Source organism: Equus caballus, chromosome 24, assembly GCF_041296265.1.
Source record: "Equus caballus isolate H_3958 breed thoroughbred chromosome 24, TB-T2T, whole genome shotgun sequence".
In the NCBI taxonomy this organism is placed as follows: Eukaryota; Metazoa; Chordata; class Mammalia; order Perissodactyla; family Equidae; genus Equus; species Equus caballus.
In genome coordinates, this window is record NC_091707.1 from 14,032,046 (window position 1) to 14,049,645 (window position 17,600).

Below are 17,600 nucleotides of genomic sequence, written 5' to 3' on the forward strand. Positions count from 1 at the left end.
AGATGGAGAATGTCTCCCGTTCACATTCTAATCTTGTGTCCTTTTCTCTGGAGCCATCTGCTCCCATTCAAAGCTAATAAAATCTTTCTCATCCTCCCTGGAACTAAATGCTTACATTTAGAGATAGAGAGCTTCTTCTCCAGTCCCAAGAGAGGATTTTTTTACATTTCAGAGAAAAAGATAAGCACTTCATCTCCAAAAGGAAAGAGTAGATAGATGTGCCAGCTCCTATATAAACTCAGAGATTCATAATTCCTGAGCTCTCCTTCTCCACACCTAGCTGTAAGTACAGGTATAAGCATACGGCTCTCACCTTGTTGCTCAGAGGAGAACGTGGTATGGGGATCTAGTTCTACCACATTACCCTGGATGCTGTTATTGCTGTGTAAACTGATTTCTGATCCAGACGTCTGGTATTTCTGCAAGCATATATGCAAGTAGGGTAACACTAGAGACCTTTCAGTGTTTTGGACTTAACACTCCCTTTATTACATACATGATACTATGCTATACTCTAAACACTTGGTTTATTTCACTTAATATATCCTGAAAAATCAATGTGAGAAAATTTTAATTGAGCAATAAATTAGTATATCTTTAATCAATGATATTTCAAGAATATTTTGAATATCCTACAAAAAAACACTACTTAATAGGCCATTCACATAAGTATATAATTCTTCAAATATTTAGTGTAAAAGTTACCTGAAGTTAATACTTGCTACCTTATTCTTAGATTTTACTAATTTTTCCCCAATTGCAATTTCCCTATATAATGAGAATAAGAAATCACCTAAAACCGTGATCTTCTCTGCTGACAAGGAAGTTCAAGTATAATTGTGGATCACTGGTCTTAATCAAAACTTCTACATAAAGAACAAATTCAAATGCTTTGGGGGAAAAAATAACAGCATGAGTTAGACATTTTTCAAAAGCAAGCCAAAATAAGCCAGATAGAGAAAGACAATCTCTGGATGACTCCAGTCACATGTGGAAGTTAAACACGTGGACAACGAGACCAGATTAATGGTTAGCAGGGGAAACGGGGGTGGGGGTGGGCACAAAGTGTGAAGGGGTGTACCTACAACATGACTAACAATAATGTACAACTGAAATTTCACAAGGTTGTAAACTATCATAATCTCAATAAAAAGTTTTTTTAAAAAAAGCAAGCCAAATAAAACAATATAAATATTCTCAAATGCAAGTTTTCAGTTCATATACAAGTGTTTTGAGAACTATAAGAACAATCCAAACATTCTCTGGAAATATTTCTTCTCCTTGATTATCAGGTAAAGTAGTAGCTTTGGGTCAAAAATAACTGACAGGTTAATTTAAATTAATATATTTGAATACGTATACTGATCAATTTTGGTAAATGGAAGAACTGTCAGTAAATTTTAGCTTACCTGTTTAACTATTGCCTAATAAAATGCAAACTCAGAAGAATTATTTATATATACCTATACACACATTATATAATATATGATATATAAATATAGCTCTTATGCATATATTTAATATCAGATAACAGTGTCTTAGAAAAAAGACATATACCTCTTATGTATATATTTAATATCAGTTAATGGCATCTTAGAAAACAAGGCAAGGATATAAACAAAAATAAATAACTAACTGTTAGCTCAGGGTAATGAGATTATGAAGAATTTCAGGGGAGGTTTTTGTGCCTTTCTCTATTTCTCATGCATTCTACAATAAGGATACTGTTACCACAATCTAACTTGTTTGATTTTCCAGTCTTTTTTTTAAATAATAAAAATTCAGTAAGGTCAAGAGCACAAACTTAATACACATAAATATGTATATGTAAATATATATATGAAAAATACATACATTATATACATTATAAATATACATACATACATTATACTTCTATCTTTCATATACATATATTATACATATACATAATATATATATATTACACATACATACACATATAGAAATATATCAGAGTGTGAGTGTGTGTGTGTGTGTGTGTTAGAAGATAATGGAAGAAAAGAACCCATTTACAATAGATACAAAAGACATAAAATACCTAGGAAGAAATTTCAGTGTCCAAGCATATATGAAGAAAGTGTTAAAACATTACTAGAGGACACAAAAGGAAACCTGAATAAATGGAAAGACATCAGGTTCTGGGATGGGAAGATTCATTCTAAAGATGTCAACTGTCCCGAAAATAATTTATAAATTTAATGCCAATAGGATTTAGTCAGGGAAGGGAAGAACCTGGACAAGGTAATTTTAAACATCTTATGTAAACAAAACAAACAATTCTGAAAAGAGAAACATCAAGGGCCTGGACCTTTCAGATATTACATTATAAAGCCTCAACAATTAAAGCAATGCTACTAGTAAAAAACTGGACAGACTAATGAAACAGAAAATCCAAAAGTAGACCCAAATATATGCATGCTCAGCATACAAAATGACATCTTGAAAACTGAGATTCATTAATCTCAATTGTGTCAGGACAAACTATGTGGCTGCCTCATATACAGCTAGATCCATCCCTCATACCATTCACTGAGTTAAATTCAAAACGAACTGAAGATTTAAATGCAAAATTGAAATCATTAAAACATTAAGAGAAGAAACACATCCACACAAATCGAGTCTGATCTTTGACAAAGGAGCAAAAGCAATTTAACGGAGAAAGGATAGTCTTTCCAACAGTGCTAAACCCACAGGACATCCACATGCAAGCAAATGAATCTAGACACTTTACACCTTTCACGAAAATTAACTCAAAATGGATCACAGACAAAAATGCAAAACATACGACCATAAAACTCCTAGAAGATAACACAGAAGAAAATCTTGGTGACCTTGGATTTAGCAATGAATTTTTAGATACAACACCAAAAGCTCGATCCATGAAACAAAAAATTGTTAAGTTGATTTCATTATTATTAAAAATTTCTGGGGCCAGCCCAATGGCATAATGGTTAAGTTCATGTGCTCCACTTCGGTGGCCTGGGGTTCCTGGTTCAAATTCTGGGCAGGGACATGGCACCACTCATCAAGCCATGCTGTGGCAGGCATCCCACGTATAAAGTAGAGGAAGATGGACGGGCACGTACATTAGCTCAGGGCCAATCTTCCTCAGCAAAAAGAGGAAGATTGGTGGTGGATGTTAACTCAGGGCTAATCTTCCTCAGCAAAAAGAGGAAGATTGGTGGTGGATGTTAACTCAGGGCTAATCTTCCTCAAAAAAACCTGAGTTTAATAAATGTTAAAAAAAAAAAAAACTGTTCTGCAAAAGACATTGTTAGGAGAACGAAAAACAAGCCACAGATTGGGAGAAAATATTTGCAAAACAAATATCTGATAAAGGACTTGTATCCAAATTATACAAAAGAACTCAAAATTCAGTAATAAGAAAACCAGTCAATTAAAATATGGGCAAAAGATCTACCCCTTCAAAGAAAATATACACATGGTAAATAAGCGTAGTAAAAGATGCTCAATGTCATATGCCATTAGAAAATTGCAAATTAAAACAACAACGAGATACACGACACACCTATTAGAATGGCTACAATAAAGAAAACTGACAATACCAAAGGTTGGCAATGATGTGGAGCAGCAACAACTCACTCACTGTAGGTGAGAACGCAAAATTCTTACCACGTGATCCAGAAATCACACCACTAAGTATTTAACCAAATGAGTGGAAAACCACATCCATACAAAAAACATACACATAGACATTTATAGCAGCTTTATTCACAATTGCCAAAACTTGGAAGTGAAGTAACCAAGTTGTCCTTCCATAGGTGACTGGATAAACAGTGATACAACCATACAATGGGATTTATTCAGCGATAAAAAGAAATGAGCTTTCCGCCATGAAAAGACATAGAGGAAATATATATTGCCAAGTAACAGAGGCCAATCTGAAAAAGCTCCATGCTGTATGATTCCACCTACACAACGCTCTGGAAAAGGCAAAACCACAGAGATAGGAAAATGATCAGTGCTTGGAGAGTGGAAGGGAGAGATGAACAGATGGAACACGGGATTTTTGAAGCCAATGAAACTATTCTGTATGAGACTGTAATGGTGGATTCATGTCATTATATATTTGTTAAAACTCATAGAACTGTATCACACAAAGAGAGAACCCTAATGTAAACTATGCACTTTGCTTAATAATAATGTGTCAACATTGGTTCATCAATTGTAACAAATGTAAGATGTTAATAACAGAGGAAACTGAGTACAGATGAGAAAGGAGGTATATGGGAATTCTCTGTACAACCTGTTCAATTTTCTGTAAACCTAAAACTGCTTTAAAAAACAAAGTCTATTAATTTAAAAAAAAAAAGTAATTTCCTTGTAACAATGGCACAAGGGAGATCTCAGTACAAGTTAAAATCCAGAAGTCAAAAGAGAAAAGATAAATTTGATCAGGTAATATTTAAAAGAACAAAATAGGGAAATTCAAAAGATAAATGACAAACTTGAGGGGAAAAAAGTACAGTTTGTGTCTCCCTTATAAAAGGAGGGTATCTAGAAATTAATAATAAAGTTCAAAAAATGATAGAAAAATAAGCAGAACAGGGGGCCGGCCCGGTTGCACAGCGGTTAACTGCGCACGTCCCACTTTGGCGGCCTGGATTGCGCCGGTTCGGATCCTGGGTGCAGACATGGCACCACTTGGCACGCCATGCTGTGGTAGGCGTCCCATATAAAAAGCAGAGGAAGATGGGCATGGATGTTAGCTCAGGGCCAGTCTTCCTCAGCAAAAAGAGGAGGATTGGCAGCAGATGTTAGCTCAGGGCTAATCTTCCTCAAAAAAAAAAATAGGCAAAACATATCAAGCAAGAGTCCAGTTCCACTTCTATGAACAGCATGCAACCACAAAGGAGCACAAGAGAGAGAAACTGCTTGCCAGGCACTGGGTATTTCAAACTGATGGTTTTAGCACAAAAAAGTAGGATGAGAGATTGAAAGGCATTTTTTCCCCTCATGGTAATTTGAAAGGTACAGTTATGATATGGCATACTATTTAGCACAGTTCTTCAACATTCTAAATGTCATTACTGAAAATATTTGTAAAATATTGTATTCCACAAGCCATTTTTCCCACATTTTAAACAAAAATGAGGATGTTGCCTCTTCGGAATTCTACTTCCTTGACATTTATTTCTCCCCTCGATTTCTTCTTCCCATAAGTGTTGGTGATGTGTAGGATGCTCCTTGGATGACCTATGTTGACAACACCTAGACCTGCACTCAGGGGTTCCCATTCCTACAGCTGCTACTTGAGGCTCAGGTCTTCACCAGCAAACTCCTGCTTACCCTTTAAGACTCATCCCAAGTGCCACCTCCTTCAGGAAACCTTAACAAATATCCACCTTCATTCCAGACACAAGTAACCATTGCCTACCCTGTGGATCCTGAAGCCCTTATGCATACATTTCTACTATTTTACTTACTGCACAGTATTTTCCGTTTATATATCTGTCTCTGCAACAAAACGCTGACTTCCTAGAGAATAGAAGCCACACCCTATTCTGTTTTGCATCCCCAATGCCTAACAAGTTTCTGGCATATGGAAGGACCACGGGGATAATCTATTGGTGGAATTACTGTTCCATGAATCAGCACTGGTACAGCGGTAGGAACGAGATGCTGCTGCAGAGGACTTGAATGACACAAGCCCCACAGGCTAGCCAGTTTCCAGCACTGACAGCCTCTCCACATCTAAGGCCTAATTCTTTCAAAACCACCTTGTCATCACGTTGTCCAACACGGATCTGCCACTCCAGGATTTGTGGTCAAACTTGTCAGAGACAGTCTTAATACCCTCCTCCCCTATCCCTCAAAGAACCTTCTTTCTCTGTTTCTTTACCCTCATTTCTGGGTCAAAGACAGTCGTCAGGTATTCACTGTAAAACTAGACTAGTAAGCTTCCTGAGAACAAAGATCATATCTATTACTTGGACTTTTTGCTAAGCTTTTTATGACTTCACCCTCAAGATAGCCACCCCTTCTCTCTCCCAGCAAAGGGCTTCCAAGCTGCCCAACAGCTCTTTGGAATTCCTTCTTCAAAAGGACATCTTTTACCCCTTACAATTGGCTTCTTAGTCTACAGGCCTCAGGGTCCATGGTTGTCAGGATTTCTAAAGACCTTTCATTAATATATTACTGGTACTGGAACATTTAAAAGTGTCCCTTTGCCAAGTAATAATCACCACTTTTCACCTATAAGTTTTCAGTTTCCTGTAGTTTAACTTTCATGCAATTTTTGTCAGAGTCCAGTTGGAAAGGAGAAGGAAGAGGAGAGCCAAGCAAGGAGCAAAGAGAGTCAATGTCAGTGAAGGTCTTAGTGGGCAACAGACCTACAACAACGTTAAACTGGAAAGGTCCATGTAAACTCATGTCCCTGACAAGTTGCAGTTTCTAGCTCTGTCACCAAAGAGAATGCTAGACTTCACTCAGCGGGAGACTGCAGGAATAGACCCCACAAAGGCCTGAATCTCAGGCCTCAAGATTCCACAGCAGGGAAGTTACATTAGGATTCGCTCCCATGTCTGAGAGACACTCAGGCACATGCTGGGACCCTTTGTATGGCTTCTGCACTTACCAAACAGGCACAGAGCTACAGACTCCAGAAAAACATCAGCCTATGGAGGGAGGGATGCCAGATATTTTTAAAATCCCAGTGAGAACAGCAAAGATGAGCTTCTTACCTGTTAAAATCCTCTCCACAGACAGAATCAAAAGCAAACCGGTCCATTCTTTCTCAAGCAAAAACAGCAAGATTGGCTACAGATGTTCGCTCAGGGCCAATCTTCCTCACAAAGATAAAAAGACCAATACTATGACCATGTGGTTGTGTTCTGTCTTTTTTTTTTTTTTTTTTTGAGGGAGATTAGCCCTGAGCTAACATTCACTGCCAATCCTCCTCTTTTTGCTGAGGAAGACTGGCCCTGAGCTAACATTTGTGCCCATCTTCCTCCATTTTATATGTGGGATGCCTGCCACATATAAAGCACAGCTTGACAAGCAGGGCTAGGTCTGTGCCCAGGATCCAAACCAGCAAACCCCGGCCCATCAAAGTGGAGCACATGAACTTAACTGCTATGCCACCAGACTGGCCCCACATCATCTCCTACTTTTATATACACTATCTACATGTTTCTATATCCTTTGCCATTCAAATTTTAGATCCTCTATGTGGGAAGACAGACGAACAATTTGTGAGAAATTGATGCCTACAAATATAATGTTAAAACCCTACAATATTTTAATGGATTGTGGTTGTTTACAATGAAATTAACAGATAAATAACAATAAGTGAATGGATACCCCCTGTACTTACAAGAGAACATGAGCAACGATGGCATTCACGTCAAACAAGGTATCAGTAGGGAACTCTCTGAGTAATACGTTGCCCCTATAAAAAAGTTTTAAAAAGCATTACAGAAATATTTCCTTGGAATTGAGCTTACTTGTCTAATAAACTAGGCAATCAGTTCTTTGATGTTAGAGCCTGTGTCTTACCCATTATTCCATGCACCTACCAGAGTGCTGGCCATAATACACCCTCAAATATTACTGAATATATACTCAATAAATATGTTGACTTTGAAAAGCTTTGCCCCTGGGCCTGGCAAAAAAACTGGAAAAAAACGTGAGTCCCAACGAGGCTTCCAAGGTTACCACCAACCTCCCTGTCACACACACAGATTCCTCCAATGAGCTTGGAAGGAGACAAGGAAAGAGAAAGAAGTGTCCTCAGCAGCAGGCCCCTGAGGAGACACAGTCTCTCCCAACTTCGGAGGCCATATCCCAGCGTTGGAAGAAAGGATTTCGAGAAATCTCAGGTAGACGGGCAGACCCAAGCGCAAAGGAATCTGTAACCAGGACATTGGCAGACCTCTCAAAACTAAAGTATGCTCATTTCACATCCACACATGGACCTGACATACCTACTCAGAACACTGAATTTGCTAAGCACTTATTTAAAGGCATTTGTAGTAGAAGTGTACATAAGATTCTCACGTAATATTCAAAACAACGCTGTGAGGTAGGTACTATTCTATAGATAAGGAAGCTAAAGTGCAGGTAACAAATCTATTACTTGGACATTTTGCTAAACTTCATGTAATCCCCACTGCATACTTTATTCTGGCTTAGTGATATTTTATATATTCAAATATATAGAGAGAGAAAAGTACAGCTTTATATTTGTCTCTCACACTCAAAAAATAGTTTACCTGAATAAATACGCTTTCATCAAATCCTTTTCCTTTCCACAGTATCTTGATGTTTCTTCTTTGACACAATTAACCTTTAAAAGATTATATTTAAGGTTTAGATTACATATCAAAAGGTCAAGTTTCTTGGCAAGGGAAACAAGAAATAAAATTAAACATTACAGTTTGTCTCCAGGTCAAATTTCCTATTTTATTTTTCTTTCTGATTTGTATCCTATAATTTGCTCACTTATTCAAATGCTTAAGGTAACCCAGAGAAAAGAACAGTTTCTACACCTAAGAGTTATATTTAACTATATCTAAGAGTTTACATTTAATTCAATCTTATGGAGTAAGTGGCAGGTAATCAGGTAGAAAAGGAAAGAAACAACTAAGGCAGGCCAAAATAATCATAAGCAAAAGCACAGAAGCGAAAGGTAGGTTGGGACTATGAAAACATCTCAGCAGCGGGAACATAGGTGTGGCAGAGACTGCCAGTTTCTTACCCAAAATCCATCCTCCCTTTTTGTTTTACTAACAGAACTTCACTAAAAGCAAGTCCTCCAGTAAAAGACTTTTCCAGACTCCCCAAGAGCTATGGATGGCCGAGCAGTGTTAGAAATCACTGGGTTGGTTGGGGCTGGCCCAGCAGAGGTTGAGTTCACACGTTCCGCTTCTCGGCGGCCCGGGGTTCGCCGCTTCGGATCCCAGGTGTGGACATGGCCCCGCTTGGCATGCCATGCTGTGGTAGGTGTCCCACATATAAAGTAGAGGAAGATGGGCACGGAAGTTAGCTCAGGGCCAGACTTCCTCAGCAAAAAGAGGAGGACTGGCAGTAGTTAGCTCAGGGCTAATCTTCCTCAAAAAAAAAAAAGAAAGAAATCACTGGGTTGGGATCTCAAAAGGCCCTTAAAAGGGAGTTGACTGATGACTCTTGCACTTTCCACTTCTTCCAGACAAAAAACAGATAAGACAGCTAGGTCATCAGCAGTAATTGTGGACCATAAAGCATTTTCAAAGAAGAAACCCTTGCTAAGGACGGTGAAACAGAAAGAATGGACGTGAGTCCCTGACGGTGTTCCAGCAGTCATAACAGCCCTTGATAGCTTATAATCTGGACTGTATGTGAAAAATACAAGGACAATTCTGGCAGCAACATGAAGAAAAAAATGGAAAGTAAGAGAGCACAAAGAAGGCGGATTAACAGAATATCACATGAGTATAGGTCAAGGGTGACTGGGACCTGAAGCAAAGCAGACAAGGCGAAGAGACTCAAAAGGCTTTTCACAAACACAGTGAGTAAAACTAAGACTGAGCATGTGTATGCAGCATGGGATAGAGGGGGACGGAAAGAGATCAAGAGAATGAAGAGGTTTCTAGACGGGGCAATGGGTAGCCACCGACATAACTTAACCAAGGCTCAGGCTGGAAGAACAACAGCGATTTTGTCTTGGACTTTGTAAACCTGGGGGGTTTTGTAAGTTTTTCGCTTTTGGTTTGGAGTTTTTTTGTTGTTGTTCAATTTTTTAATAGAGTTTGAGGAAGCAGAATGACAATTCTGGGGAAGCTACACTTGTTTTTAAAAAGCTACAAAAGGAGAAGTGATACCCAGAAAAGACATCAGGAATACAGAACTAGAATTAAAAGTCAGAATATAGCCATAAGCAAAAAGAGCAAATTTTAGTGTATGTAATTTTTTAGAGAATTTTAAAAAGTCAGAGCACAGGAAACAGTTGATATTATGACAACAGATTTGTCCATTCATCCATTCAACACATATTTAAACACCTACCATATGTTAGTCACTGTTCTAGTCTCTGGGAGTACAATTAAAATCCAAATAAAAATCTTTTATCTTTAGAACTTACATTCTAAAAGTAGAGACAGACAGTTAAAAAAACTAACAAGTAACATTAACTGCTATAAAGAAAAAAGTAGTAAGGGGGTAGTGAGTGACAGGGCATTTTAGATCAGTAGTCAAGGAAGGCTTCTCTGAGGTGACATTTGTGCAAAGAACTGAAATAACGGAGTGATGCATATAAATATATAAATATGTGGAAGAGAGGAGTTCTAAGCAGAGGGGGAAATGACTGCATAGGCCTTGTGGAAATAACACACCTAGCAGGTTCAAGTAACTAAAAGATGACCAGTATATGTCAGGGACAAACTGAGCACAGTGGAGGGACAGAAAATGAGATTAGCAAGGAAGGGAATGTGCACAAGAGTGAGGAATTTCTATTTTACCCTAGCCATAATGGGAAGCCTTTCTGAGAGGGCAGCAATGTGATCTGACTCACCTGTGCAGAAGAGTTAAGTGGGACAAGAGTGAAAGGAGAAAGGCCAGTTATTAGAAGGCTGTGTGGTTTCCCATGAGAAATGATGACTGTTTGGACAAGGGGGCGTAAAAGTAAAGGTATGGGAAGTGGTCAGATTTGAGAAGTTTTGACAGTAGATACTAGAAGTTTTGATAGTGAGTAGGACGCACTGATGGATCAGTCCTGATAGAAAAGTCAAGGTTTTTCTGATATAGTAATATAGCAACACCAGCCTTCTTCTGGTATCACTTGCATGATAGATCTTTTTCCTTCATTTACTCTGAAGATTCCTGAAGCCTCTCTGATGCATTTCTAAATAGCACACAGTTGGGTTTGGTTATTGTACCCAGCTTGACAACATTTGTCTTAACTGGAACATTTAGGCCGTTTATATTCAGTGTTTTCTTCATCTATCTCTGCCTCCTGAAATCTTAACTTTTGCAGACAACCTCAAAATGCTACTTTTTCTGAAGTCTTTCCCGATACCATATGTGACCTTTTACCCCAACAATCAGATATGAGCTTTCTCTCCTTTAAATCTCTATCAGATTTTATTTCTATCTCCTTTATTGCAATGATCAAGTTCTGCTAGTTATCAAAATGATCGATGAATGTGTTTTATCCCCCATTTAAGATAGAAACTCTCCAAAGAAACAGACTTGCATCGCAGTCATCTCTCTATCCAAAAGAAGACTAAATATAGTAAGCTCATTTCAATCTCATAAACATTTACTCAGTATCTATTATGTGGCAGAGACTAAGCTAAGTACTCATGTCTGTCTTATTCACCAGTCTCCTTTCCACACAGCTTAGCATCCTCAACTGTAAAATCAAGAGTTTAAGTCATGTTAGTTCATAAAGGCAACACCCTGGGCATGAACCTTAATATTCTACTCCAGTTACTAGATAGAGAGTTACTAGGTACTAGTTTACTAGTTACTAGATAAACAGCACAATTGTAACAGGCCCTCCAGGACCAGTTCAACTGACCCCATCTTATCAACAGAGTAATTAAGAGTGGTTTTTCAGGAACTGAGACCCCTTGTCCAATTCAGGCCAGTTGGTGTGACCACCAACCCATCAAATGGGCCTGCAGAAATGCCCAATAAGTGACCTTTTTGACATCAAAGGGCTGAAAACTCCACCCTCAGATCACGCTAACACCACTGTTTTGTGAACACGCCTCCTATGGAGAGACAAGAAGCTTGACAAGCTTGTGCAGATCATCGATCAACTCACTTCTACACTTCAGACCACCCTTCATCCCACAAATCTCGCTCCAAGCCCCGGACCAGGGAGACAGATCTGAGGCCATGGGCCCCTGTCTCCCTGCGGACTGATCTAGCAATAAAGCTGTTTTCTTTTCCCAAAAGCTGATGCTGTAGTAACTGGTTTTTTTAATGTGCATTGGCCAAGAGAACCCCAATTTTGGGCAGTAACATGATTATCCCTTTTCAGTGTCATATTAATCTAGTATTTCATTTCTAAATTTCAGTTTAAAATTTCATTCAAAGCTCCTCAGAGAAAAGTGCCATTATCATTCTAGAATATAATCAGTTGTTCAAAGTTAACTGAGACCTCTATACATACAGAATCGACATTAAAAATATATATATTTTAAGGTATTCAGCCATGACATAATAAGAAATATGTATTTGGCCTCTGCTCCTGGTTCCTGGCAGAGCTTCTAAACTCTTGTAATCTCCTGAGTGATAGGGGTGCTAGGAATATCTTTTGCTCTAATATTTTTCTTTAACACCAGTTCCTGCTATAAGAGCTTCTAAAATCCTTGGAATCTCTGGGAGTGATAAGTGTCGTTCTGTATGCTAAGGAGATGACTGTTGGCTGGGAGCCCCAAGGATAGCTTCAGGATGGGGACTAGTCACCAGAAAGACAAAGGCAGGATTAGACCTTTGGAACTTTGAACAGCACCTCCCATCCTTGGGGCTGGAGATTGAGTTAATCACCAAGGGCCAATGATTTAATCAATTATGCCTACACAATGGGACCTCTATGAAAACCCTAAACAACAGGGTTTGGAGAGCTTCCAGGTTGGTGAACACATCCAAGGACTAAAAGGATGACACACACAAACTACAAGAGGACAGAAGCTCTTCCAGACCTTGCCTTATGCACCTCTTCTATTTGGCTGTTTCTGAGATAATCTTTATAATAAACCAGTAATAGTAAGTAAAGTTCCTGAGTTCTGTGAGCCCTTCTAGCAAATTATTGAACCTGAGGAGGGGGTTGTAAGGACCCTCAATCTGTAGCCAAGTCCTACAGAAGCTGTAACCTGGGGACCCACTAATTGTGATTGGCGTCTAAAGTGAGGGTCAGTCTTAACAGGACTAAGCTCTTAACCTGGGGGGTCTGTGCTCACTCTGGCTAGTTAGTGTCAGAATTTCTGGCTATGGAAAACTCGACGGTGTCAGAACTGTTCTATGGGAAGAGGGAACAATTTCCCTTTAATAGCCAAGGTTAGTTAACCTTCCTGTGCTTCCTGCCCTGGGAACTCCAGCTGCAGGGACCAAAAGGGACAGTAGCCATCTCTCAGAGGGGGAAGGCTAATGAACTAAGAAAGAATAAATGTACACATAAGTCAAGCAGACACTAATATGAAAGAATTTAATAATCACTGGGTTACTAATCATTCAGTTTTCTAGGTACAAATTCTAAGTTTAAACTAAATGAAAGGTTCATGTAGCTATCTAACCCATGATGCAAGTGGAAATTTCCCATAATACTCCATGGCAAGTTTGAACATCTTTTAAGAAAAAAATTAAATATGTAATTTCAAGCGGGGTTGCTTTAACTTTGTTCTAAAAATAAATGTAAGAAACAGCAACATAAGCAATTAGAAAGACTTAGAAGAATAGAAAAGAAAAAATTTCACAACCAGAGGCACTCACAGCTATAATATACAACTATGTACTGGGGAGCTTTGGGAAGAAAAAAGAAAAAAAGATTGGCAACAGTTGTTAGCGCAGGTGTCAATCTTAAGCAAAAAAAAAAATTCAATTCAATTTCAATTACAGTACCTTAATTTTGTTACCTTAGTTTGTGCTAACAGAAATTTAATAAACAGTTTAATTGTGATATCTATTATGATAAATTTGTCAAGCAAAACAAAAAAATTCTAACTATAAGATTAAAAAATGACACCATAGCACAAATACAATAGTCTACAAAATAAACTTAAGTTCTAAGCTAAAGAATTTTAAATAGCTTTTTTTTCCTATATGTACTAATTTATACAATAACCTGGAACTATCTTTCTGTGTTTCTGTTTATTCTTATGAAAAAACTATTTTTCCAGTTTGGAAAAAGATGTGAAACAACGTAAGTCTTAAGTCAGACAGTTATAAAATCTTCGCCACCAACAATTTATTAACATAAATATCTTTCTACCTTTGCAACTGAAATTCCATAGTTCTGGAGAGGTTTAACAGCCTCATTCAGTTCTTCAAGAAATATAGAGGGACTTGGAGAATCTAAAATAAGAAACGATTTATGACTGTTTTATGACTTGTCCCTTGGAAAAATGAATTTTTAAAATTAAAGCCCAAAGCTGCAAACTGCAGAAGAAATATATTAGTTTGCCCAACTAGTATGCAACAACAACAATCAAGTAACTAAACACACCTGGTTATAAATTTATACCCTTTTTCCCTATTGCCTCATTATTCTTATTTCTAACGTTTTTATCATGATGTATTTTAACTTTGTAAGTGACCTTAAAAACTTTCTAAAATAAAAATAGGGTAAAAAAATGTTTAATTTAAACCTAATGTTGGGCATTATTTTTCCAAGTTAAATACCATATACACAACATACGTGCACACATGCACAAAACTTTCAAAATGATTTTAAAATACCATTTTTAAATTACAATTATAAGAGAGCTAATAGAAATGTGGATTCATCTCACTTAATCCAAGAATAGTATCTTTTCAAGGCATGAAGACTTAAATAAGACCATTACAATTATTAGTTATGTTCAATAGTTATATTAATTCCATGTAATTAAAGGTACAGCTAAAGCAGAGCATTAAACTAAAGCATTAGTAATACTACATTTAAAGTTTAAAAACACTTTTGAGACATTTACATGCTAAAAATGTCACAAAGTATACTTTCGTAAATGACTAGATGAAATTCCGACATTATTACATTAATAGTTAATTCTTACCTAGTATTTATTATGGACCAGCCACATGAGTAAAGTCATTTAATCCTCAGAACAAATTTATAAAGCAAGTACTATTTTCTCATTATGGATGACAAAAAAGACACACAGAGAGGCTAAGTGACCTGACCAAGGTCACATAGAAGGTCAAGTGGCAGACTCAGGATTCAAAGCCAGGAAGGCATATTATAGTTTTGTAGCTTTATCACACATATTATTAATACTGACAATAAGTTCCCACTGAGCATATTGATTAAATAGCAACAGAAACATCACAAAAATCATATTAGAATATAAAAAATACTTACTGGCTTGACAAAAATAAGCTAAGGAGGCTTTTCCTGGTTGCAATGTATTGAAATACTTCTGAGGACTCAGTTCTGGTAGAGAGTCTCCCACTGACTTATAAAAAATATTCATCATAACAAAAGAGAAGCCAACTCTACATGCACTGAAACTGGAAGACATCATCAGCTGCAGCTGTACGCAGGGAGGAGTCTGTCTGTCTGTTCACTGTTGCGTTCTGCTACCCAGGACAACACCCGGCAAGAGCAGGTGTTCAACAAAGCTTTGCTGAATGAATTTGTTAAATAAATGAATGAAATAAAATCTGCAAAAAAAGAATAATATAGGGTATTACCTATATATTTGATTTTGCTCTTACTTTATTATTTCCTTCTAGTAAAAATTTGAGAGGGGATGAAATATAATATATAATTTATAATACGGATGATATATAATGACATTGATGTGATAATACTATTGATTTTTAATACTTGCAAAAGATATCAAAGCTATCTGGAAAGTGCAATACAAAGTATCTTAAGCTTAAGAGATATTTACTGGAAAATGTTAATTGTTCTAAAATTAATTCTCAAACATTATCCAATCCATTTTTAAATTGGGCATTTTACTCTTCTCTCCCTAGAGCAGATTTATAATTAATACTCAAGTAACTATTTAATACCATTAACAGGGGAGTGATACATCCAAAATACATATCTACTATGTTTACATTCTTCTTACTCTAAATTCCCTAGAAGACAGCTATTAAAACTACTTAAGAACATTTCTTCTAAATATCCTTTTTTTTAATGCTTAAGACTTAGATTTATTTATACAGCTTAAAAACTCAAATATCTTTTTCAACTCATATTTTAACTCAATTTTGTTTTCTGAACTCAGATTTGTTCTAGATAGCCTCTTCTCATCTTTTTCCACGCTGTGCTTACTTCCAGGCTGTCCTCTGCATTTGCTGTCAATTCTCTTTGTCTTCTATTTTGCTACTTTCATATTTCTCTTGAACAATTTCTTCTTTTAGGAGGTTTTCTACTGATGATCTATATTATCTAAGTTTAAAAGAAGATAGTTTAGAAAAATTAATATAATATGAAAATATACTTCTAGAAGGTAAAGACACACTCAGGTATAAGAATTTTGTTTTAATTTTTTTTAATTTCAAATACAACTCATATCTTTCAAACAATAAATCACTATCTCAAAACAGGAGACAGGAAAAAATAGCAAAAAATTACTCATAAGGAGGGGTAGAATTTTTCAGTAAAGAATAAAATGACAAAATGAAAAATTTAGGAAAAAACTGTACTAAATTGGATATCTACTCTGGTCTTTCAATACTATCAATAGGCACATAATACTGCTCCCTAAGGAGCAGGTATTCCTAAAAAAGAGCTAATTATTCATTGACTACTTCCTAATATTCTTTTTATTATAGCTTATTTATATCAAACAGTGAACAAATTTGCCATCAATTTTTAAGAATGAGCCAAGAATTCAAAAACTCAAGTAGAATGAAGAGCAAAGACTGTGAGAGGTATATAAAAAAGTAATTTTAATGATACAATTAAGGGGTATCCTTGACATTAAAATTGATTATACATTACAAACAATTTAAACTAGTGTATTTTAAAGCCACTTTATATTAATGGGAATGGTTTAAAATAAGTCATCCAATATTTTCTTTATATTCCGGGGGTGAAATGCATGCATCCTGAGGCTAAGGGAATAACTATATAACAAATGTTACTAAATGAAATAACTCCAACCTAATTAAAAGGTAAAACATTTAAGTAAAAAAGCACAATTGAAAGATTCAAGTATAAAATACCATTTTTCCTGGCCTTGTGGTTACAATGCAAATACTTTAACACTAAATTGGACATGACGGTTAACATATGATTCTTCTCCCCTAGAATGTATTTTGTAGCACCAAAAGGTCTAAGGGCACATTCAGTGCTTGAATCCTCTCCCTCCTCTATCTCACTGGACAGATGAGATTATACATGTGAAAACACTGTGCATCTGGTCAGTTAGAGATGTTGGTGATTGTTCTTACATACTTTTAGAGACAGGAACCCAGGAGTAATCTTTGCAGTTTGTTCCATCTTTGATTAGTTTGATTATTAAAAAATAACTTAAAGCAGAGAATATTGCGTGGGTCAGCTAGAAATTGAGTTTACATGGTCATAATAAAATAAACACTGAATAATGATTTAACCAAATCCATGAAAAGGCGGGGAGACAGAAAGTAAGTGAGCACGTGGTCACGGTGGGAAAAGGAAAAAAAGAGAGCCAAATCTTCATCTTTCACAAGACCAAAAGCCAAATTTATTGGAAATAGGAAGACTGACGTCAAAAGAAACAGGGAGCAGATGAAAGAAAATTGCCTCTAAGGAATAAGAAATTGGAGAGGGGAAGACACCAAGAGAACTTTTGAAACCTTATAGAACTGTGTGCCTTTCCGCTTTGATTCAAAGAGAAAAGCTATTACTCGTATGTAACCACCTCTTCTATACCATCTACTCGTATTAACCCGATCCAATCCAATGGACAGAGAAGTGTCCAGCT

At 36.8% G+C, this 17,600-nt stretch overlaps 1 protein-coding gene across 10 annotated transcripts in view; it reads right to left on the reverse strand.

The window, feature by feature from the left end:
• Positions 1-17,600, reverse strand: part of TXNDC16 (thioredoxin domain containing 16) — a 131,768-nt gene that overhangs the window by 107,799 nt on the left and 6,369 nt on the right. For all 10 annotated transcript variants that reach the window (XM_005605180.4, XM_023627728.2, XM_023627732.2 and 7 more), the window contains 5 exons: positions 15,965-16,081; positions 15,041-15,342; positions 13,955-14,037; positions 8,253-8,326; positions 7,355-7,429 (listed from right to left, as the gene is read on the reverse strand). In XM_005605180.4, coding sequence (XP_005605237.2) covers positions 7,355-7,429; positions 8,253-8,326; positions 13,955-14,037; positions 15,041-15,203 — 395 coding nt within the window. In that variant the 5' untranslated portion in view covers positions 15,204-15,342; positions 15,965-16,081. The remainder of the gene's footprint in view (positions 1-7,354; positions 7,430-8,252; positions 8,327-13,954; positions 14,038-15,040; positions 15,343-15,964; positions 16,082-17,600) is intronic.